This window comes from Cydia splendana, chromosome 6, assembly GCF_910591565.1.
Source record: "Cydia splendana chromosome 6, ilCydSple1.2, whole genome shotgun sequence".
Taxonomy (NCBI): Eukaryota; Metazoa; Arthropoda; class Insecta; order Lepidoptera; family Tortricidae; genus Cydia; species Cydia splendana.
In genome coordinates this window covers 14,103,293-14,120,287 of record NC_085965.1, presented here as the reverse complement: position 1 = coordinate 14,120,287, position 16,995 = coordinate 14,103,293, and the positions used below count along the sequence as shown (strand labels likewise).

Below are 16,995 nucleotides of genomic sequence, written 5' to 3'. Positions count from 1 at the left end.
GTCGACAGCTTCGCCAATGGAATTGGGACTTACGCGGGACTCCGTAAGATTCAAGTTTAATATCGATTCTGATTTAACTAACCGAAGAAGTAGGTAATCTACGATTAGCCTACACAATTTCATTTTAATTCTCCATAGAACTTCATTCTAGTTTGCTAAAATGGGCCCGATATTGCCCCTTATAAATTATATATGCCCCTTAGGGCCACTTGCACCATTCAATAATCCGGGGTTAACCGGTTAAACCTGGAATTACCATGGTTACCAGTACAATTTGACAATAGGTTAACGGTTTAACAGGTTAACCTCGGATTAGTGGGATGGTGCAAGTGGCACTTAGACTACTGGACCACTACAAATGCCGGTCACGTATATTTCTATATGTTCATTTTCTGTCATAATATTGTATTTGCGTAACGTTATCAAAATGTGGAAGATGTATTTGTTTATTTTTTTTCTATATTAAATTATTTACTGTTTATTTCCACAGGACGACCCAGAGGAGACGCAGTCGGCGCGATCGGCGCAGTCGTCGCCGCAGCCGCGGCAAGAGGGAGACGGCGACAAGGACACTCTCTGGCAAGCCCTTAACAGACAAAATGGTATGTTGCATTCATAGATCGAACCAGAGAAGAGGTAATAGGCGAGACCGGCCAGTCGGTGCCGCAGCCGCGACCAGAGGGAGACGGCGACAAGGACACTATCTGGCAAGCCCCTTAACAGACAAAATGGTATGTTGCATTCATAGTATCGAACCAGAGGAAATGTAAGGCTTCGGTCACGGACCCGGATCCGCTGTGTGAGCAAGACAGAACTATGAACATCAGATTACTTTGCCACCCTTGTGGATAAAATGCAACTTTCTTACCAGTCTTATCAGTTTTTGACGTATAAAGACAGTCTTTTCGAGCTGGTATGGTGAAAAATATATTCCTCCGAAACAAAGAGTTTCATTAGCTAAAATGCCACAACAATAAGTCCTCGTCGTTGCCGCCATTCAATGTCTCACGATTTGCTACCGAAAACAAGCCTATTATAAATATTGGTTGTAGCTCCATATCAACACTATTGACAGCATTCGAATCATGTTTTCATAGGTATTGTTTTTGGCTAACCTAATGTTGGTAAGGACTCGAGTCCTTTGAGACTTTTATAATGAAGTCTAAACTCGAGTTTATTTCAAGTTGTTAGAGACCCGAGTCTCTTGTAGAGACTTGAGTCCTTCTCTGAGAACTCTCGATTTTAGTTACAAACAATTTTGAAATGCATTGGTTTTTATGTAAATTTGTGGTTTAATTTAATTAATTTATTTACTGTTATTTAGGAAAAACCTATAAAATTGTTCACGGAGTCTTTATTCAGAGGCTCGAGTCGTTTTGATTTGCTCTTAAAAAAGACTCGACAAAGGACTCGAGACAAGGAGTTTTTTAAGCGCAGAGTCGCGTGAAAACGAGCTGAGGTCTTCAAATTAAGACCCAAAGAACTCGAGTTCCTACCAACACTAGGGTAACCATGATTTCAAGTGGAGACCTGGCTTGCTAACTTATAATCGATTTATGGTTGATGACCTAATTTAATATGATCAACGTTCGATTGTTGCGGGGGTGTTATAACCTATCAAGCCTAAGGGCCAGTTGCACCAACCACATTTGACAGACTGATCAACGTCAGCCGGCGCGCCCCGGCGCTTTACTATGAAACTTTCCATACATAAAAATTTAGCGAACTCTTTAACGATACGAACACTTTGGTGCAACCGACCCTTAGTGTCGTTACGTCAGTACGATATCAAGGGACCTACTTGCCTTTAAGTAGACGTTGCAAATTTCTTGAAAAGATTAGGTAATACTCGTATAATGCGTCTATAATATTGCGTACACGCCAATGGTGTTAATTAAAAACATCCACCAATATATAAAGCAATATGAACGCAAGTTCTAATGAAAATGTATGCACGCAGCGCTCTTTAGAACAGGTTGATAATCGTGAAAATAAAGTAATGCATATTAATTCAAGGTACCCATTGGCAGATTTGCATTATTTGCCGCCCTAGGCCCCAGGCCCTGTAGCCGCCCCTTTCTCAGCACCCGTCATATTGACTACATTTTGAGTTATTTCTTATTATCATCAGCGAATTTGTTGTCACAATTTGCCGCCCCTAAATATATTGCCGCCCGGGCCTACTGGGCCTTAGGGCACTGATTAGGTACCTATTTTAAAAGACGTGCCCTTTCGTGACTGTTATTATGCCCTTACTCACATGACTTGTAACATTGTATGTCAACGAATTGTAGCGGTTAATAAATTAAAGTACATGGCATGGCTTGTGATGTAATGTCATAATTAGTTATGCTAACGTAAACAAAGTAGGTTTGTTCTTTGGGTCCTTCGGACTGGTGATCTGGTGGTGCTGGTGATATATCTCTTTATTTACCTATTTTTCCGGTCCTTACCCAATTATTAAGAAATCTAATTTATAATTTTGTGTCAATTCTTACAAATAACTAACGCACACGTAGAATTCATCGCTTTACTCTAAAAGGCGAGGGGAAGACACTCGACAAAGTCACGTGTAAATACTTCACCCGCGAAAGGACGTCTCCTTGCTACTCGTACCCGTAATAACTGTTTAAAGAAATAAACTATTATGGCCCGGCCATAAAAAAATTCTTGGCCACTAAAACAAGAGCAAGTTACTTGTCCTAATCCTGGAACGGAAGGGATTGCTTAAAACTGAAGCAACCCCACCATCTCACCACCTCATCAGCGATATCTGGGCTGACCCACCCACGACTCATTCGAAGAGTGAGTTCCCCGGCCTTATTCTACATAGCTATTTTTAAGTTTTAACTAAAAAAAATGGTTTGTTCACAGGCCGTGGTGGAGAAGCAACGCAGCTACTGAAACGGCTCATCAACAGCAAGCACCTCGGGATGACAGTGTCGCCTCTGCGGGCGTCCACGTCGCCCATGCCGCTGCCCGTGCCCAACGGCGCGCATTCACCGGTCAGTAACACGAAGCATTTATCAATGTTATTCTTCTTCTTCGTGGTCGTAACCTCATGTCTGAGGGACGTGACTCCTATGGGTTATTCTTCCTACCTCTACTGCTCTCCAGGCCTCTCGATCTTCGGCCATCTGCATCGTTGCCTGGAGCGAAGGCTGGGTAATATTTTAGTCAATGTTATTGTTGCATCTCTTTCCACGATATATCAAACGTAAGTGTTCGCAATAATAAACCACACAGTTGACGCACTTACGTGCCTTTTTAGTGTTCCGTTATACTATACTTTGTCCCGGCCGGTTTCGACCACGGCGACTGATTCAGCTCCGTTGTTGTATACGTTCGTGTGCTCGCATTTGGCTCGCGTAGCCGATTTTATTTGCGAAGACCCGTGCACATGACTGCCAGGAAAGCACACCATTGACGTAATTATACGTAATAGCCGCTGGTGGGCTGGCCTTCCGTAGCCAAAGGGTAAAAACGGGACCCTGTTACTGAGACTCCACTCTCCGTCTGTCCGTCTGTCTGTGACTAGGCTGTAACTCGAGAACCGTGATAGCTAGACAGTTGCAATTTTCACAGATGATGTCTTTATGTTGCCGCTATAACAACAAATACTAAAAACAATATAAGAAATATTAAAGTGGGGCGCCCATACAAGACTTTGATTTTTTTGCCGTTTTTTGCGTAATGGTACAGAACCCTTCGTGCGCGAGTCCGACTCGCACTTGGTCGGTTTTTCATGCTGTGGATGACGCGTTATGTCAGTGACACCAAGCATTTGTAATCGCTATTTTTTCACGAATCTGGCCAGACACGCTAGCTATCTATTCTGTCAGCGCAAGTCGAATTGTATAAAGTGGATCTGCATTTTGCATGCTCAATTCTCTATTTGGTCAACTTGCGAATATATATATAGGTATTATATCTATGCAATATATTGCACACTAGCACTGGACATCGTCAGAATAATCAGTGTTGATAAGAAATTGTGTCATAACATTGGAATGTTATTGAATTGTTAAGATTTAAGATTTTAATACTAGTGTATACAGGATGATTCAGGAGACGTGAGCAGGACTAACACTGCGCATTTCGTAAATTATAAGCAACTGTTTCGTATCAGTATTAGTGAGGTTAACGTTAATTTTCTAGTCGTGTTGAAAACAAAAAGTTATTAATTTATTTACGACATACATGGTCACCCTAAAATAAGAATACTAAACTACCGATATTCTGTGTCAAATTGAATGTCATCACTGTCTGGTTACTTTTGAAAACTCGTATCTCACTCAAGTTTGACAGTTTATTTTCTTCGTAATCAAAATGCTGTCATTACGGTTAAACAGGTTTTATGTTTATTAATTAGGTCTTGTCGGGTGACCATTATTGTAGAGAATTAAATTTGCCCTCACCGAAAAGTTAAAAAATAGGATAAAGTGTGGTTGTTTCACCTAAATACGACGGTGATCGATCAATTATCAGTTACTGAGTGTGCAGAATTAGTCCTGCTCACGTCTCATGAATCACCCTGTATTTAAATGAAATAATGGGGGTAGAAAGTCAAATTACATCCCTTTAGAACTCGTGAAGAGAACTCCATTGTTTAAGTAAAACAATAATCAATAAACAAACAAGACATAACGACAACTTTCACTTATCAACATATATTATGCTATTCCGTGTGCTCTCAGAGTTTCAATATACTTAAAACCAAACATTCACAATCACAAACAACACTCAGATATATAAAAAAAGTATTTTCCTATTATCACAAAACCACTACTATTAGTAAACGAAATCATACATTTTCCTGTTTTGTTGAAATACCAAAATTCACTTTAGGTATATAGAGTGAATTTTGTGTTTTAACAATACAATAACATATGTATTAACAAATTTCACTACTAAGTAATAAGCACCACATCACTGACTGGGTTATTTAAATGACTAACTCTTGCACACCGCGGCCTCACGACGAGATGACAACATGAATTAGGTCTTTTATTGTCTCCACGTATCTTATGGTAATGGCCTTATGGTACTCGAGTTTTCCTTGTAAGTCTTGTAACTATTGTTCGGTACTGCATGCCTGAGTAATCTCTTTCATCTTTTAAAACCTTCCTGACATTGACAACGCAATATTGTTTCCTTTTAACGAGTCTATAGGTAGCTCGATACTTATTTTATGTAATTACCTAATGTTACATCGAAACTTGTTTTGTGACTAATGACGTTTTATTTTAACCAAGTAATTAAAAACGACCTTGTCGACGAACCATTTTGATAAATATAGAAAAGAAAGACACTAAAGCTTATATGTTTATTTATTTAAGACTAAAGTAGGAAAGATTGATCCCTGGGTTCCATTCCATAGCCATATGTATAACGGCACTTTAACAGCGTTTCATGGAGACCCAGAATGAAATTAGCTAGAGACCTTAGAACTTTGTTTTTATCCTTATCGTGTTATCGTTAATACATGACATTATTGACATGATAATTAGAATGATGAGTTGATGATCTTCCTCATAGGTTTTTTCTATGTCGTCAACACATGAACACGTTGCGAAGGAAACATTTTTCTTTATTTTTTACTTTGTTTACGTTGAATATTTAGGGCTCATTTAGACGATGCGAGAACTCGCATGCGAGTTTCATTACATTGCGGGTTTTGATCGGTAGGTTGAATTGGACGTAACCAACAGTCCGCAATATAACTAAAATCGCATGCGAGATCGCGCGCCGTCTAAATTAGCCCTTAGGGTTGTTTACCTACAGAACGAGATGGCGCTATATTTTATGTCAAGGAATCCTGGTTTATAGTAAAGATGCTCATAATCGAGTTTATGCTGCTAGATGATCCCATCAATCACAATTCTTGAAAAGATCTTATCATACTTCGCTGATCTTTAATCAAAACGTCCCGTATTCTTATAGAAAAGCCTGTCAATTTATTTAAAATCAGAGAGAAAGGGATGGCATACAGTACTAACGTACGTGACGGGCACTTTCTTGAGAAGTAGAACATTGTCAAGCAATGAGTTGTTTTAGAATGGCGAATGGCAGTCTCGAGCAGCGGGTCCAGCCGGCACGGCGCGCAGGAAGCAGAGCTTCCCGGCGCGCGCGCAACCCGCCCCCGCGCCTGCGCACAACGACGCGCCGCACTGGCCGGCCGCGCCTGACAACGTGAGTGAGAATAGTCTATGGTAGCGTGTTTCAGTGCCGATGCGGGTCGAAGTATTCGCCCACGCGCCCGATTACTACGTTAGTTACGCTGTTCCAGTTAATCCACGCAAACAACTGGGCTATTCTGTAAACGCTACCTAGAGAAACTGCTTGCTGTGATATTATATAAGCGTTAAAATTAAACATATTTGACCTCGAGCATAATTTCCTGGGTTATATTTTAACATCAAATACATTTGAAATTAGTTCTCTTTATTTCTATGCCTAGATTATTTAATCGTTATCAAGTTTCTAACAACATTCCAGCAAGAGGCATCGGACACGTCGACGGGGTCCCGGTCGGCGCCGCGCGTGGAGCTGTCGTGCAGCAACTGCGGCACGCACACCACCACGATATGGCGGCGCGACGCGCGCGGCGAGATGGTGTGCAACGCGTGCGGGCTCTACTACAAGCTGCACGGCGTGCCGCGCCCCACCGCCATGCGCCGCGACACCATACACACGCGCCGCCGCCGCCCCAGACACGACAAGCAGCGGAACAGTACGTACCCACCTCACTAATACGAGATGGTGTGCAACGCGTGCGGGCTCTACTACAAGCTGCACGGCGTGCCGCGCCCCACCGCCATGCGCCGCGACACCATACACACGCGCCGCCGCCGCCCCAGACACGACAAGCAGCGGAACAGTACGTACCCACCTCACTAATACGAGATGGTGTGCAACGCGTGCGGGCTCTACTACAAGCTGCACGGCGTGCCGCGCCCCACCGCCATGCGCCGCGACACCATACACACGCGCCGCCGCCGCCCCAGACACGACAAGCAGCGGAACAGTACGTACCCACCTCACTAATACGAGATGGTGTGCAACGCGTGCGGGCTCTACTACAAGCTGCACGGCGTGCCGCGCCCCACCGCCATGCGCCGCGACACCATACACACGCGCCGCCGCCGCCCCAGACACGACAAGCAGCGGAACAGTACGTACCCACCTCACTAATACGAGATGGTGTGCAACGCGTGCGGGCTCTACTACAAGCTGCACGGCGTGCCGCGCCCCACCGCCATGCGCCGCGACACCATACACACGCGCCGCCGCCGCCCCAGACACGACAAGCAGCGGAACAGTACGTACCCACCTCACTAATACGAGATGGTGTGCAACGCGTGCGGGCTCTACTACAAGCTGCACGGCGTGCCGCGCCCCACCGCCATGCGCCGCGACACCATACACACGCGCCGCCGCCGCCCCAGACACGACAAGCAGCGGAACAGTACGTACCCACCTCACTAATACGAGATGGTGTGCAACGCGTGCGGGCTCTACTACAAGCTGCACGGCGTGCCGCGCCCCACCGCCATGCGCCGCGACACCATACACACGCGCCGCCGCCGCCCCAGACACGACAAGCAGCGGAACAGTACGTACCCACCTCACTAATACGAGATGGTGTGCAACGCGTGCGGGCTCTACTACAAGCTGCACGGCGTGCCGCGCCCCACCGCCATGCGCCGCGACACCATACACACGCGCCGCCGCCGCCCCAGACACGACAAGCAGCGGAACAGTACGTACCCACCTCACTAATACGAGATGGTGTGCAACGCGTGCGGGCTCTACTACAAGCTGCACGGCGTGCCGCGCCCCACCGCCATGCGCCGCGACACCATACACACGCGCCGCCGCCGCCCCAGACACGACAAGCAGCGGAACAGTACGTACCCACCTCACTAATACGAGATGGTGTGCAACGCGTGCGGGCTCTACTACAAGCTGCACGGCGTGCCGCGCCCCACCGCCATGCGCCGCGACACCATACACACGCGCCGCCGCCGCCCCAGACACGACAAGCAGCGGAACAGTACGTACCCACCTCACTAATACGAGATGGTGTGCAACGCGTGCGGGCTCTACTACAAGCTGCACGGCGTGCCGCGCCCCACCGCCATGCGCCGCGACACCATACACACGCGCCGCCGCCGCCCCAGACACGACAAGCAGCGGAACAGTACGTACCCACCTCACTAATACGAGATGGTGTGCAACGCGTGCGGGCTCTACTACAAGCTGCACGGCGTGCCGCGTCCCACCGCCATGCGCCGCGACACCATACACACGCGCCGCCGCCGCCCCAGACACGACAAGCAGCGGAACAGTACGTACCCACCTCACTAATACGAGATGGTGTGCAACGCGTGCGGGCTCTACTACAAGCTGCACGGCGTGCCGCGCCCCACCGCCATGCGCCGCGACACCATACACACGCGCCGCCGCCGCCCCAGACACGACAAGCAGCGGAACAGTACGTACCCACCTCACTAATACGAGATGGTGTGCAACGCGTGCGGGCTCTACTACAAGCTGCACGGCGTGCCGCGCCCCACCGCCATGCGCCGCGACACCATACACACGCGCCGCCGCCGCCCCAGACACGACAAGCAGCGGAACAGTACGTACCCACCTCACTAATACGAGATGGTGTGCAACGCGTGCGGGCTCTACTACAAGCTGCACGGCGTGCCGCGCCCCACCGCCATGCGCCGCGACACCATACACACGCGCCGCCGCCGCCCCAGACACGACAAGCAGCGGAACAGTACGTACCCACCTCACTAATACGAGATGGTGTGCAACGCGTGCGGGCTCTACTACAAGCTGCACGGCGTGCCGCGCCCCACCGCCATGCGCCGCGACACCATACACACGCGCCGCCGCCGCCCCAGACACGACAAGCAGCGGAACAGTACGTACCCACCTCACTAATACGAGATGGTGTGCAACGCGTGCGGGCTCTACTACAAGCTGCACGGCGTGCCGCGCCCCACCGCCATGCGCCGCGACACCATACACACGCGCCGCCGCCGCCCCAGACACGACAAGCAGCGGAACAGTACGTACCCACCTCACTAATACGAGATGGTGTGCAACGCGTGCGGGCTCTACTACAAGCTGCACGGCGTGCCGCGCCCCACCGCCATGCGCCGCGACACCATACACACGCGCCGCCGCCGCCCCAGACACGACAAGCAGCGGAACAGTACGTACCCACCTCACTAATACGAGATGGTGTGCAACGCGTGCGGGCTCTACTACAAGCTGCACGGCGTGCCGCGCCCCACCGCCATGCGCCGCGACACCATACACACGCGCCGCCGCCGCCCCAGACACGACAAGCAGCGGAACAGTACGTACCCACCTCACTAATACGAGATGGTGTGCAACGCGTGCGGGCTCTACTACAAGCTGCACGGCGTGCCGCGCCCCACCGCCATGCGCCGCGACACCATACACACGCGCCGCCGCCGCCCCAGACACGACAAGCAGCGGAACAGTACGTACCCACCTCACTAATACGAGATGGTGTGCAACGCGTGCGGGCTCTACTACAAGCTGCACGGCGTGCCGCGCCCCACCGCCATGCGCCGCGACACCATACACACGCGCCGCCGCCGCCCCAGACACGACAAGCAGCGGAACAGTACGTACCCACCTCACTAATACGAGATGGTGTGCAACGCGTGCGGGCTCTACTACAAGCTGCACGGCGTGCCGCGCCCCACCGCCATGCGCCGCGACACCATACACACGCGCCGCCGCCGCCCCAGACACGACAAGCAGCGGAACAGTACGTACCCACCTCACTAATACGAGATGGTGTGCAACGCGTGCGGGCTCTACTACAAGCTGCACGGCGTGCCGCGCCCCACCGCCATGCGCCGCGACACCATACACACGCGCCGCCGCCGCCCCAGACACGACAAGCAGCGGAACAGTACGTACCCACCTCACTAATACGAGATGGTGTGCAACGCGTGCGGGCTCTACTACAAGCTGCACGGCGTGCCGCGCCCCACCGCCATGCGCCGCGACACCATACACACGCGCCGCCGCCGCCCCAGACACGACAAGCAGCGGAACAGTACGTACCCACCTCACTAATACGAGATGGTGTGCAACGCGTGCGGGCTCTACTACAAGCTGCACGGCGTGCCGCGCCCCACCGCCATGCGCCGCGACACCATACACACGCGCCGCCGCCGCCCCAGACACGACAAGCAGCGGAACAGTACGTACCCACCTCACTAATACGAGATGGTGTGCAACGCGTGCGGGCTCTACTACAAGCTGCACGGCGTGCCGCGCCCCACCGCCATGCGCCGCGACACCATACACACGCGCCGCCGCCGCCCCAGACACGACAAGCAGCGGAACAGTACGTACCCACCTCACTAATACGAGATGGTGTGCAACGCGTGCGGGCTCTACTACAAGCTGCACGGCGTGCCGCGCCCCACCGCCATGCGCCGCGACACCATACACACGCGCCGCCGCCGCCCCAGACACGACAAGCAGCGGAACAGTACGTACCCACCTCACTAATACGAGATGGTGTGCAACGCGTGCGGGCTCTACTACAAGCTGCACGGCGTGCCGCGCCCCACCGCCATGCGCCGCGACACCATACACACGCGCCGCCGCCGCCCCAGACACGACAAGCAGCGGAACAGTACGTACCCACCTCACTAATACGAGATGGTGTGCAACGCGTGCGGGCTCTACTACAAGCTGCACGGCGTGCCGCGCCCCACCGCCATGCGCCGCGACACCATACACACGCGCCGCCGCCGCCCCAGACACGACAAGCAGCGGAACAGTACGTACCCACCTCACTAATACGAGATGGTGTGCAACGCGTGCGGGCTCTACTACAAGCTGCACGGCGTGCCGCGCCCCACCGCCATGCGCCGCGACACCATACACACGCGCCGCCGCCGCCCCAGACACGACAAGCAGCGGAACAGTACGTACCCACCTCACTAATACGAGATGGTGTGCAACGCGTGCGGGCTCTACTACAAGCTGCACGGCGTGCCGCGCCCCACCGCCATGCGCCGCGACACCATACACACGCGCCGCCGCCGCCCCAGACACGACAAGCAGCGGAACAGTACGTACCCACCTCACTAATACGAGATGGTGTGCAACGCGTGCGGGCTCTACTACAAGCTGCACGGCGTGCCGCGCCCCACCGCCATGCGCCGCGACACCATACACACGCGCCGCCGCCGCCCCAGACACGACAAGCAGCGGAACAGTACGTACCCACCTCACTAATACGAGATGGTGTGCAACGCGTGCGGGCTCTACTACAAGCTGCACGGCGTGCCGCGCCCCACCGCCATGCGCCGCGACACCATACACACGCGCCGCCGCCGCCCCAGACACGACAAGCAGCGGAACAGTACGTACCCACCTCACTAATACGAGATGGTGTGCAACGCGTGCGGGCTCTACTACAAGCTGCACGGCGTGCCGCGCCCCACCGCCATGCGCCGCGACACCATACACACGCGCCGCCGCCGCCCCAGACACGACAAGCAGCGGAACAGTACGTACCCACCTCACTAATACGAGATGGTGTGCAACGCGTGCGGGCTCTACTACAAGCTGCACGGCGTGCCGCGCCCCACCGCCATGCGCCGCGACACCATACACACGCGCCGCCGCCGCCCCAGACACGACAAGCAGCGGAACAGTACGTACCCACCTCACTAATACGAGATGGTGTGCAACGCGTGCGGGCTCTACTACAAGCTGCACGGCGTGCCGCACCCCACCGCCATGCGCCGCGACACCATACACACGCGCCGCCGCCGCCCCAGACACGACAAGCAGCGGAACAGTACTGGGTACGTACTCACTAATTAATGCTAGACCACATGCGTGTGCGTATACGCGTGCACAATATAAAATATGAATTCTCATAAGAAATGTCACGCCGCTTGCCGTGTGCGTGCATGCTACGCCTATGAACGCCTGCAACTCTAGACGTATCACATGCACGATGAAGAACCCTTTAGATTTAGAGTTTAGAATCCTGTCCACTGCCTTCATGAACAAGCCCATGGGCCATGATGTAACTCTCAGACCCAGGCGTTTTCAATATCGCGGAGGTACTTTTATGCGGACTCTATATTACAACGTTGGGGTTAAAGGGTTATTCCAGATAAATAATTGACATTGGCAGGAGCTCAAGCGCAAGGCCAACTGTTGGCCAAGAAAATTACCCCTTATTTGTAGATCTTGTACGATACTAACAGGTTTTTTAATTCAGAATCCCGACGCGGAGCCAACACGTGCTCGGAGCCTGCAGAGCCGCCGGTGGCTGCCGAGGGGGCGCCCGAGGAGGCGGTGCTGGCGGCGCTGCGGCGGCAGCTGCAGCCGCACCTGCTGGCCGCGCTGCACGCGCAGAACACGCGCCCGCAGGTAAGCGCCGACACTCTACGTCACCAGTCTCAGGTACTCGGGTGGCCCTTTATCTATTGTTTGACTTGTGATCTATTGTTGATAGAGATAGAGTCGATAATCCGTTGGACCATCAAGTTGGTTCTAACAAATTTTTACTACGTAGTCATTTCCATGTTTTGCGGTAAATCTAACAATTGCTTTGTATTCTTAAGTACAGCGTGAAGTGGCTTGGTCGAAACGGAAAAGATTATACAGCGTTCGACTTCGATGACTCCCCGTAGGCTGTAAAGCGACAAGTGAAACTCATTATACGAGTAGCACGCGTTTTGGAAATCTCCTGCAACCGCATGCGGGCCCTATAGACCAATGAAGACAGTTCCCCGAATGCGGGCCCTATGGCATGCTTTAGGGTGGTATTCCGCCGGTCCAATTTCTTTGTCCAATGTCAGTGCGTCTCACTATCTCATTAAAGCAAAATGTGAGAAGCAATACACATTGGATAAAGAAATTGGATATGGAATACCACACTTATGGAAAACTCCCGTACCCCGCAAGCGGGTCCTATCAAACAATGAAACGCGTACGGCGCCATCTGATTTGACCGTCTCTTCTACAATAAAATAACTCTTTACCATACAGTACGCCGAATCGTATTGTGCTGTTACAGCAACATCTATTTAGTTGCCATATTGAGGCACGATTTGTTTAACTTAACATAAATTCTAGCTGTCCAGTAATAAGGTTGTTTTTCCTGTAGGTCGGTCGCAGCGCCCCCGAGTACGACGAAGCGCCGCTGAACCTCGTGGCGTCGCACGCGGCGGCCGAGGAGACGCACTGACTGCCGTCTGTGATACGCGGACCAAGGACCCGCCCGACACTCACTAACTAACTGCTGAATCAGGTGTTTGCAAACAGTTATAACAGATGTTAGAATTTTCTTGGTACACTTTAAGTGGTACATTTCACGAATCTCAAACGAATACAATTATCCTCTGATGGTCCATCATACGAGAATCTGCAGGTCAATTTGAAATCAACAGTATAGGAAATATGGTTGAATTTCTTTTGTTTTCAAATAAAAAAAAACAACATATTGAAGTTTGCCAAGAATATTCATCACTCTCACTAGCTCGTTTCATTAAAGCTCGGGACACACTTATCCCATGTACGCAACGTATGCAATGCATTATGACATCTGAACCCTGAAATTTGTACGCTTAGAAACATACTTGTCATACGCAACGCAACGCATGACAAGTATGTTTCTAAGCATACAATTTTCAGTGTTCAGATTGTCGTAATGCATTGCATACGTTGCGTACGTGGGATAAGTGTGTCCCTGCCTTAATTCGCGTGTGTTAGCGCTTGTTTTGTAAAAGAGGCCGTACGAATACAGGGGTAAAGGGATTATATTTAATAAAGACATTATAATATCGTTTCTTTTACAATGCAAACGTAACACGTCGCATCATAGCGATAAAACAAATTCAAACGCATAATTCAATAATGTTTTTACATTGTTATTTATACTATTTAGTTATACAAGGCCAGTGTCAATAGACAATACATAACCAAGGATTTTAAGTTTACATTTTTGAACAGCGTCAGTAATCGGGCATTATGTTACGAATATTATACCTCCATACAGTAACGATATTTATTTTGTTTGGGCGAAACATTTTGAGCATCCAATACCAATATTAATCAATCATACTAATTTAATATTGGATATTATAATGCACATGGAAGCGATTTTAAATTCGATTTACAATAATAATTAGTTTCATTACATTGGATTACATAGTCACAAAAGTATAATTTCAGTATTTCAGTTACAGCATCGAGTTAAGTTTGTTCGGTAACGTTCGTGCGTTTAATGCGGTTCGGTTCGTATACTGTTCGCGGATGGTGTGTGGGGTTTATTTTTAATATTATAAATAAGATGTATTCTGGTCCCGAGGCACCGAGCGCACTCAGGATCATGTCCTATCACAAAACTATCTCGAATATTTTGCCGTGGCTGGTTTTATGATAAGGACACATGGCCCGCTCTATGAAGCATACCTTACAATTATTATTATGGCAAGTAACACAAGTGGAATACGCCAAATGTTGGCAGTCATTTTACAATTGTATCTTATGCCATTAGGACGGGTCGCGGGCCGAATGCCAACTGTAACTCAAACGTGAAATCTCGTACGGTAGGAAGACAATGATAAATAAGTATATTAAGCCTTGCCTTAAAATGCTCTCTTATTGATGAAATTATATAAACGGTTACCTTTTTCAGGACGCAAGTATTCGTTTAGAAGTACGTAATTTAAGATATTGTAAATTTTATTATTTACATAGTACCTAGGAGCGTTAAAGATAAATCATTAAATTATAGCGTTTAATTTATTTCCCATTTCGGTCAGTATTTAAAATGTAAGTATTTTTTTCTGTCGAGTATTGCCTTAGTTCTTTAAGGTTACAACGTTAAGAAGCAATAATGACAAATGAGTATCTACTTATCGTAACGTATACGTTATGCGAACCATTTATATATGTTGATGAATAGTAAGGTGGTAGGTTATAGATACCGTTCAATAGCTTCGTCGCAATGTTGTACTAGAGCAGATTCAAGGTTTTCAATAATGAAGAGTTGCCTTCGTATAATATACCTACTAATCTACATTTTAAATGACATAGTTTTTCGGCATTATTAAAATAGATAAATAATTTAGATACGATTTTTATGTTAGAAACATAATTTTCTAATGTGTGGATATATTCATGCATTCGCGAATGTGGAAACATTCAACAACAGCGAACAACCAAAACGTCGAGGCATTATGTGTTTAAATTTACCGTGAACACCTCATCGTGGTCAGTGTCTATTATATTTAGCAAAAGGCATTTACGTTGTACTCATCGCGTGTTTTGTTGTTGCCAGGCGCGCGCCGCCTGTTCGCCGTCCCTTTACTTGATATTCTCTACTTAATTTAGTTGTATTAAATTCGTGTTTAGTGTCAACCCCCACGGGCCAGTAATAGACAGTCTATGAGACGTTGTGATACCTTAGCTAGTGGCCGCGAGGTCTAGCTCGCGGCCGAGTGATCCTCTTGCAGCTATTTTTGTCCTCCTTGTCACGTTTGACGCGCTAAGCTTACCGTATTTTATAGCTTTAAAATTGAGATTATTTATTGTTTACTATTGGGATCACCGTATGTACTCGTATAGGCGTTCGTCAGTGTGGTAGTGTTTACTGCTTAGTATTGCTTACTCTTACTCGACGAGGCGATGGTAGTCTTCTTGACAATAAAGTTTCGTAACTTTTAGGGTTTAAATTAAACTATTCTCAAAATATGCTCTCTATCGAACTTTTCTAGCTCTCTGTCGGATGATATTAAAAATCGATCTGTGAATGATATTGAGGGAAACGCACGCTGACGTGCTTATTTTTCTATATGAAATCTATTTTGTGGAAAATAATCTCAACCGAAGAGTCATTCTCGGCACCCGCTGCTAAAGCTGCTGGCATTAGTGATACAGTATTATTTTATTGAATTTTATCATTGTAAATGTCTTAGGGTTATTATTATTTAGTATTTTTGTAGTTTTAATAATTGACGTCTGTTATTATGCTATTGGTATCAGGTGAATTCTCTCTTGTCAAGTACACACTAACAATGTTCCTTATGAAACCGTATTTTAATCAATTATTTATTGAACTTGTTAAATCAACTTTCCTCTTGTTTCCTTACTGGGACCGTAGCATTAACGAGTAGTGACGCCTTTAGATCTTCCAATTCGGTTATTTATAATTTAGGTTAATTTATGAATATCTTAAGAATTTGATGAACAATGTATATCGATATTTAGTTACTAACAAACCGGTTGTGTTGTGTGTGCTTATGCTCTAACAAGCATGTGTTTGTGATTTTATTTGTGCCGTTCTGTTCGGTGGATTCGGCAGCAGACAGCGACCTTACTGACGTGTATTATTGTAATTTATGCTGAAATATTGGCTACGAATCTCTTTGAAATTCCAATTATATTGAATACCGTTTCTCAATACTAAAGACTGACAGACGCGCGCTATGCTTTCAGAACCTTCCTGCACCGCTAGCACAGTAGCGTATTTCCTGTCCGTCAAGCGTGCGTCTCTGTCGAACTAGTTTCAAATTTATTTGTGAGAAAGAGACGGCTAAGTCAAGCTAGACACAAACGCTACTGTGATAGTTGACGTGCATTGTATGTATTACTCTGTGCAACAGCGCGCTTTCTCTCAAGTGGCGTTCTAAAGATGACAAAAGTATTGTAATTAAAATGTGATATTTCTTTGAGAATGTAAGTGCGTGTTTCCGAAAAGCAATAACATTGTGATAAGTGAATGAGCATTGTTTGCGAAAATCAGGCTTATTCTGAATGTAATGTTACTGTCAATTATGTATTAGGAGCGGACAAGCCCACGGGCGTCGCATAACATGTGATTATACAACTGAATAAGCAATAACGATATGATTTCTTTATACATTATACATAAAGCTACATTGAGCTGGTTCGTTC

The 16,995-nt window shown here is 48.2% G+C and overlaps 1 protein-coding gene across 1 annotated transcript in view; it reads left to right on the top strand.

Moving 5' to 3' along the window:
* The window catches only part of LOC134791469 (uncharacterized), a 28,099-nt gene extending 14,498 nt beyond the window's left edge, over positions 1-13,601 (top strand). The window contains exons 4-9 of the mRNA XM_063762500.1: positions 491-602; positions 2,875-3,005; positions 6,058-6,192; positions 6,499-6,733; positions 12,311-12,462; positions 13,202-13,601. Of these exons, the coding sequence (XP_063618570.1) occupies positions 491-602; positions 2,875-3,005; positions 6,058-6,192; positions 6,499-6,733; positions 12,311-12,462; positions 13,202-13,282 (846 nt within the window). The 3' untranslated portion in view covers positions 13,283-13,601. The remainder of the gene's footprint in view (positions 1-490; positions 603-2,874; positions 3,006-6,057; positions 6,193-6,498; positions 6,734-12,310; positions 12,463-13,201) is intronic.
* The last annotated feature ends 3,394 nt before the right edge of the window (positions 13,602-16,995 follow it).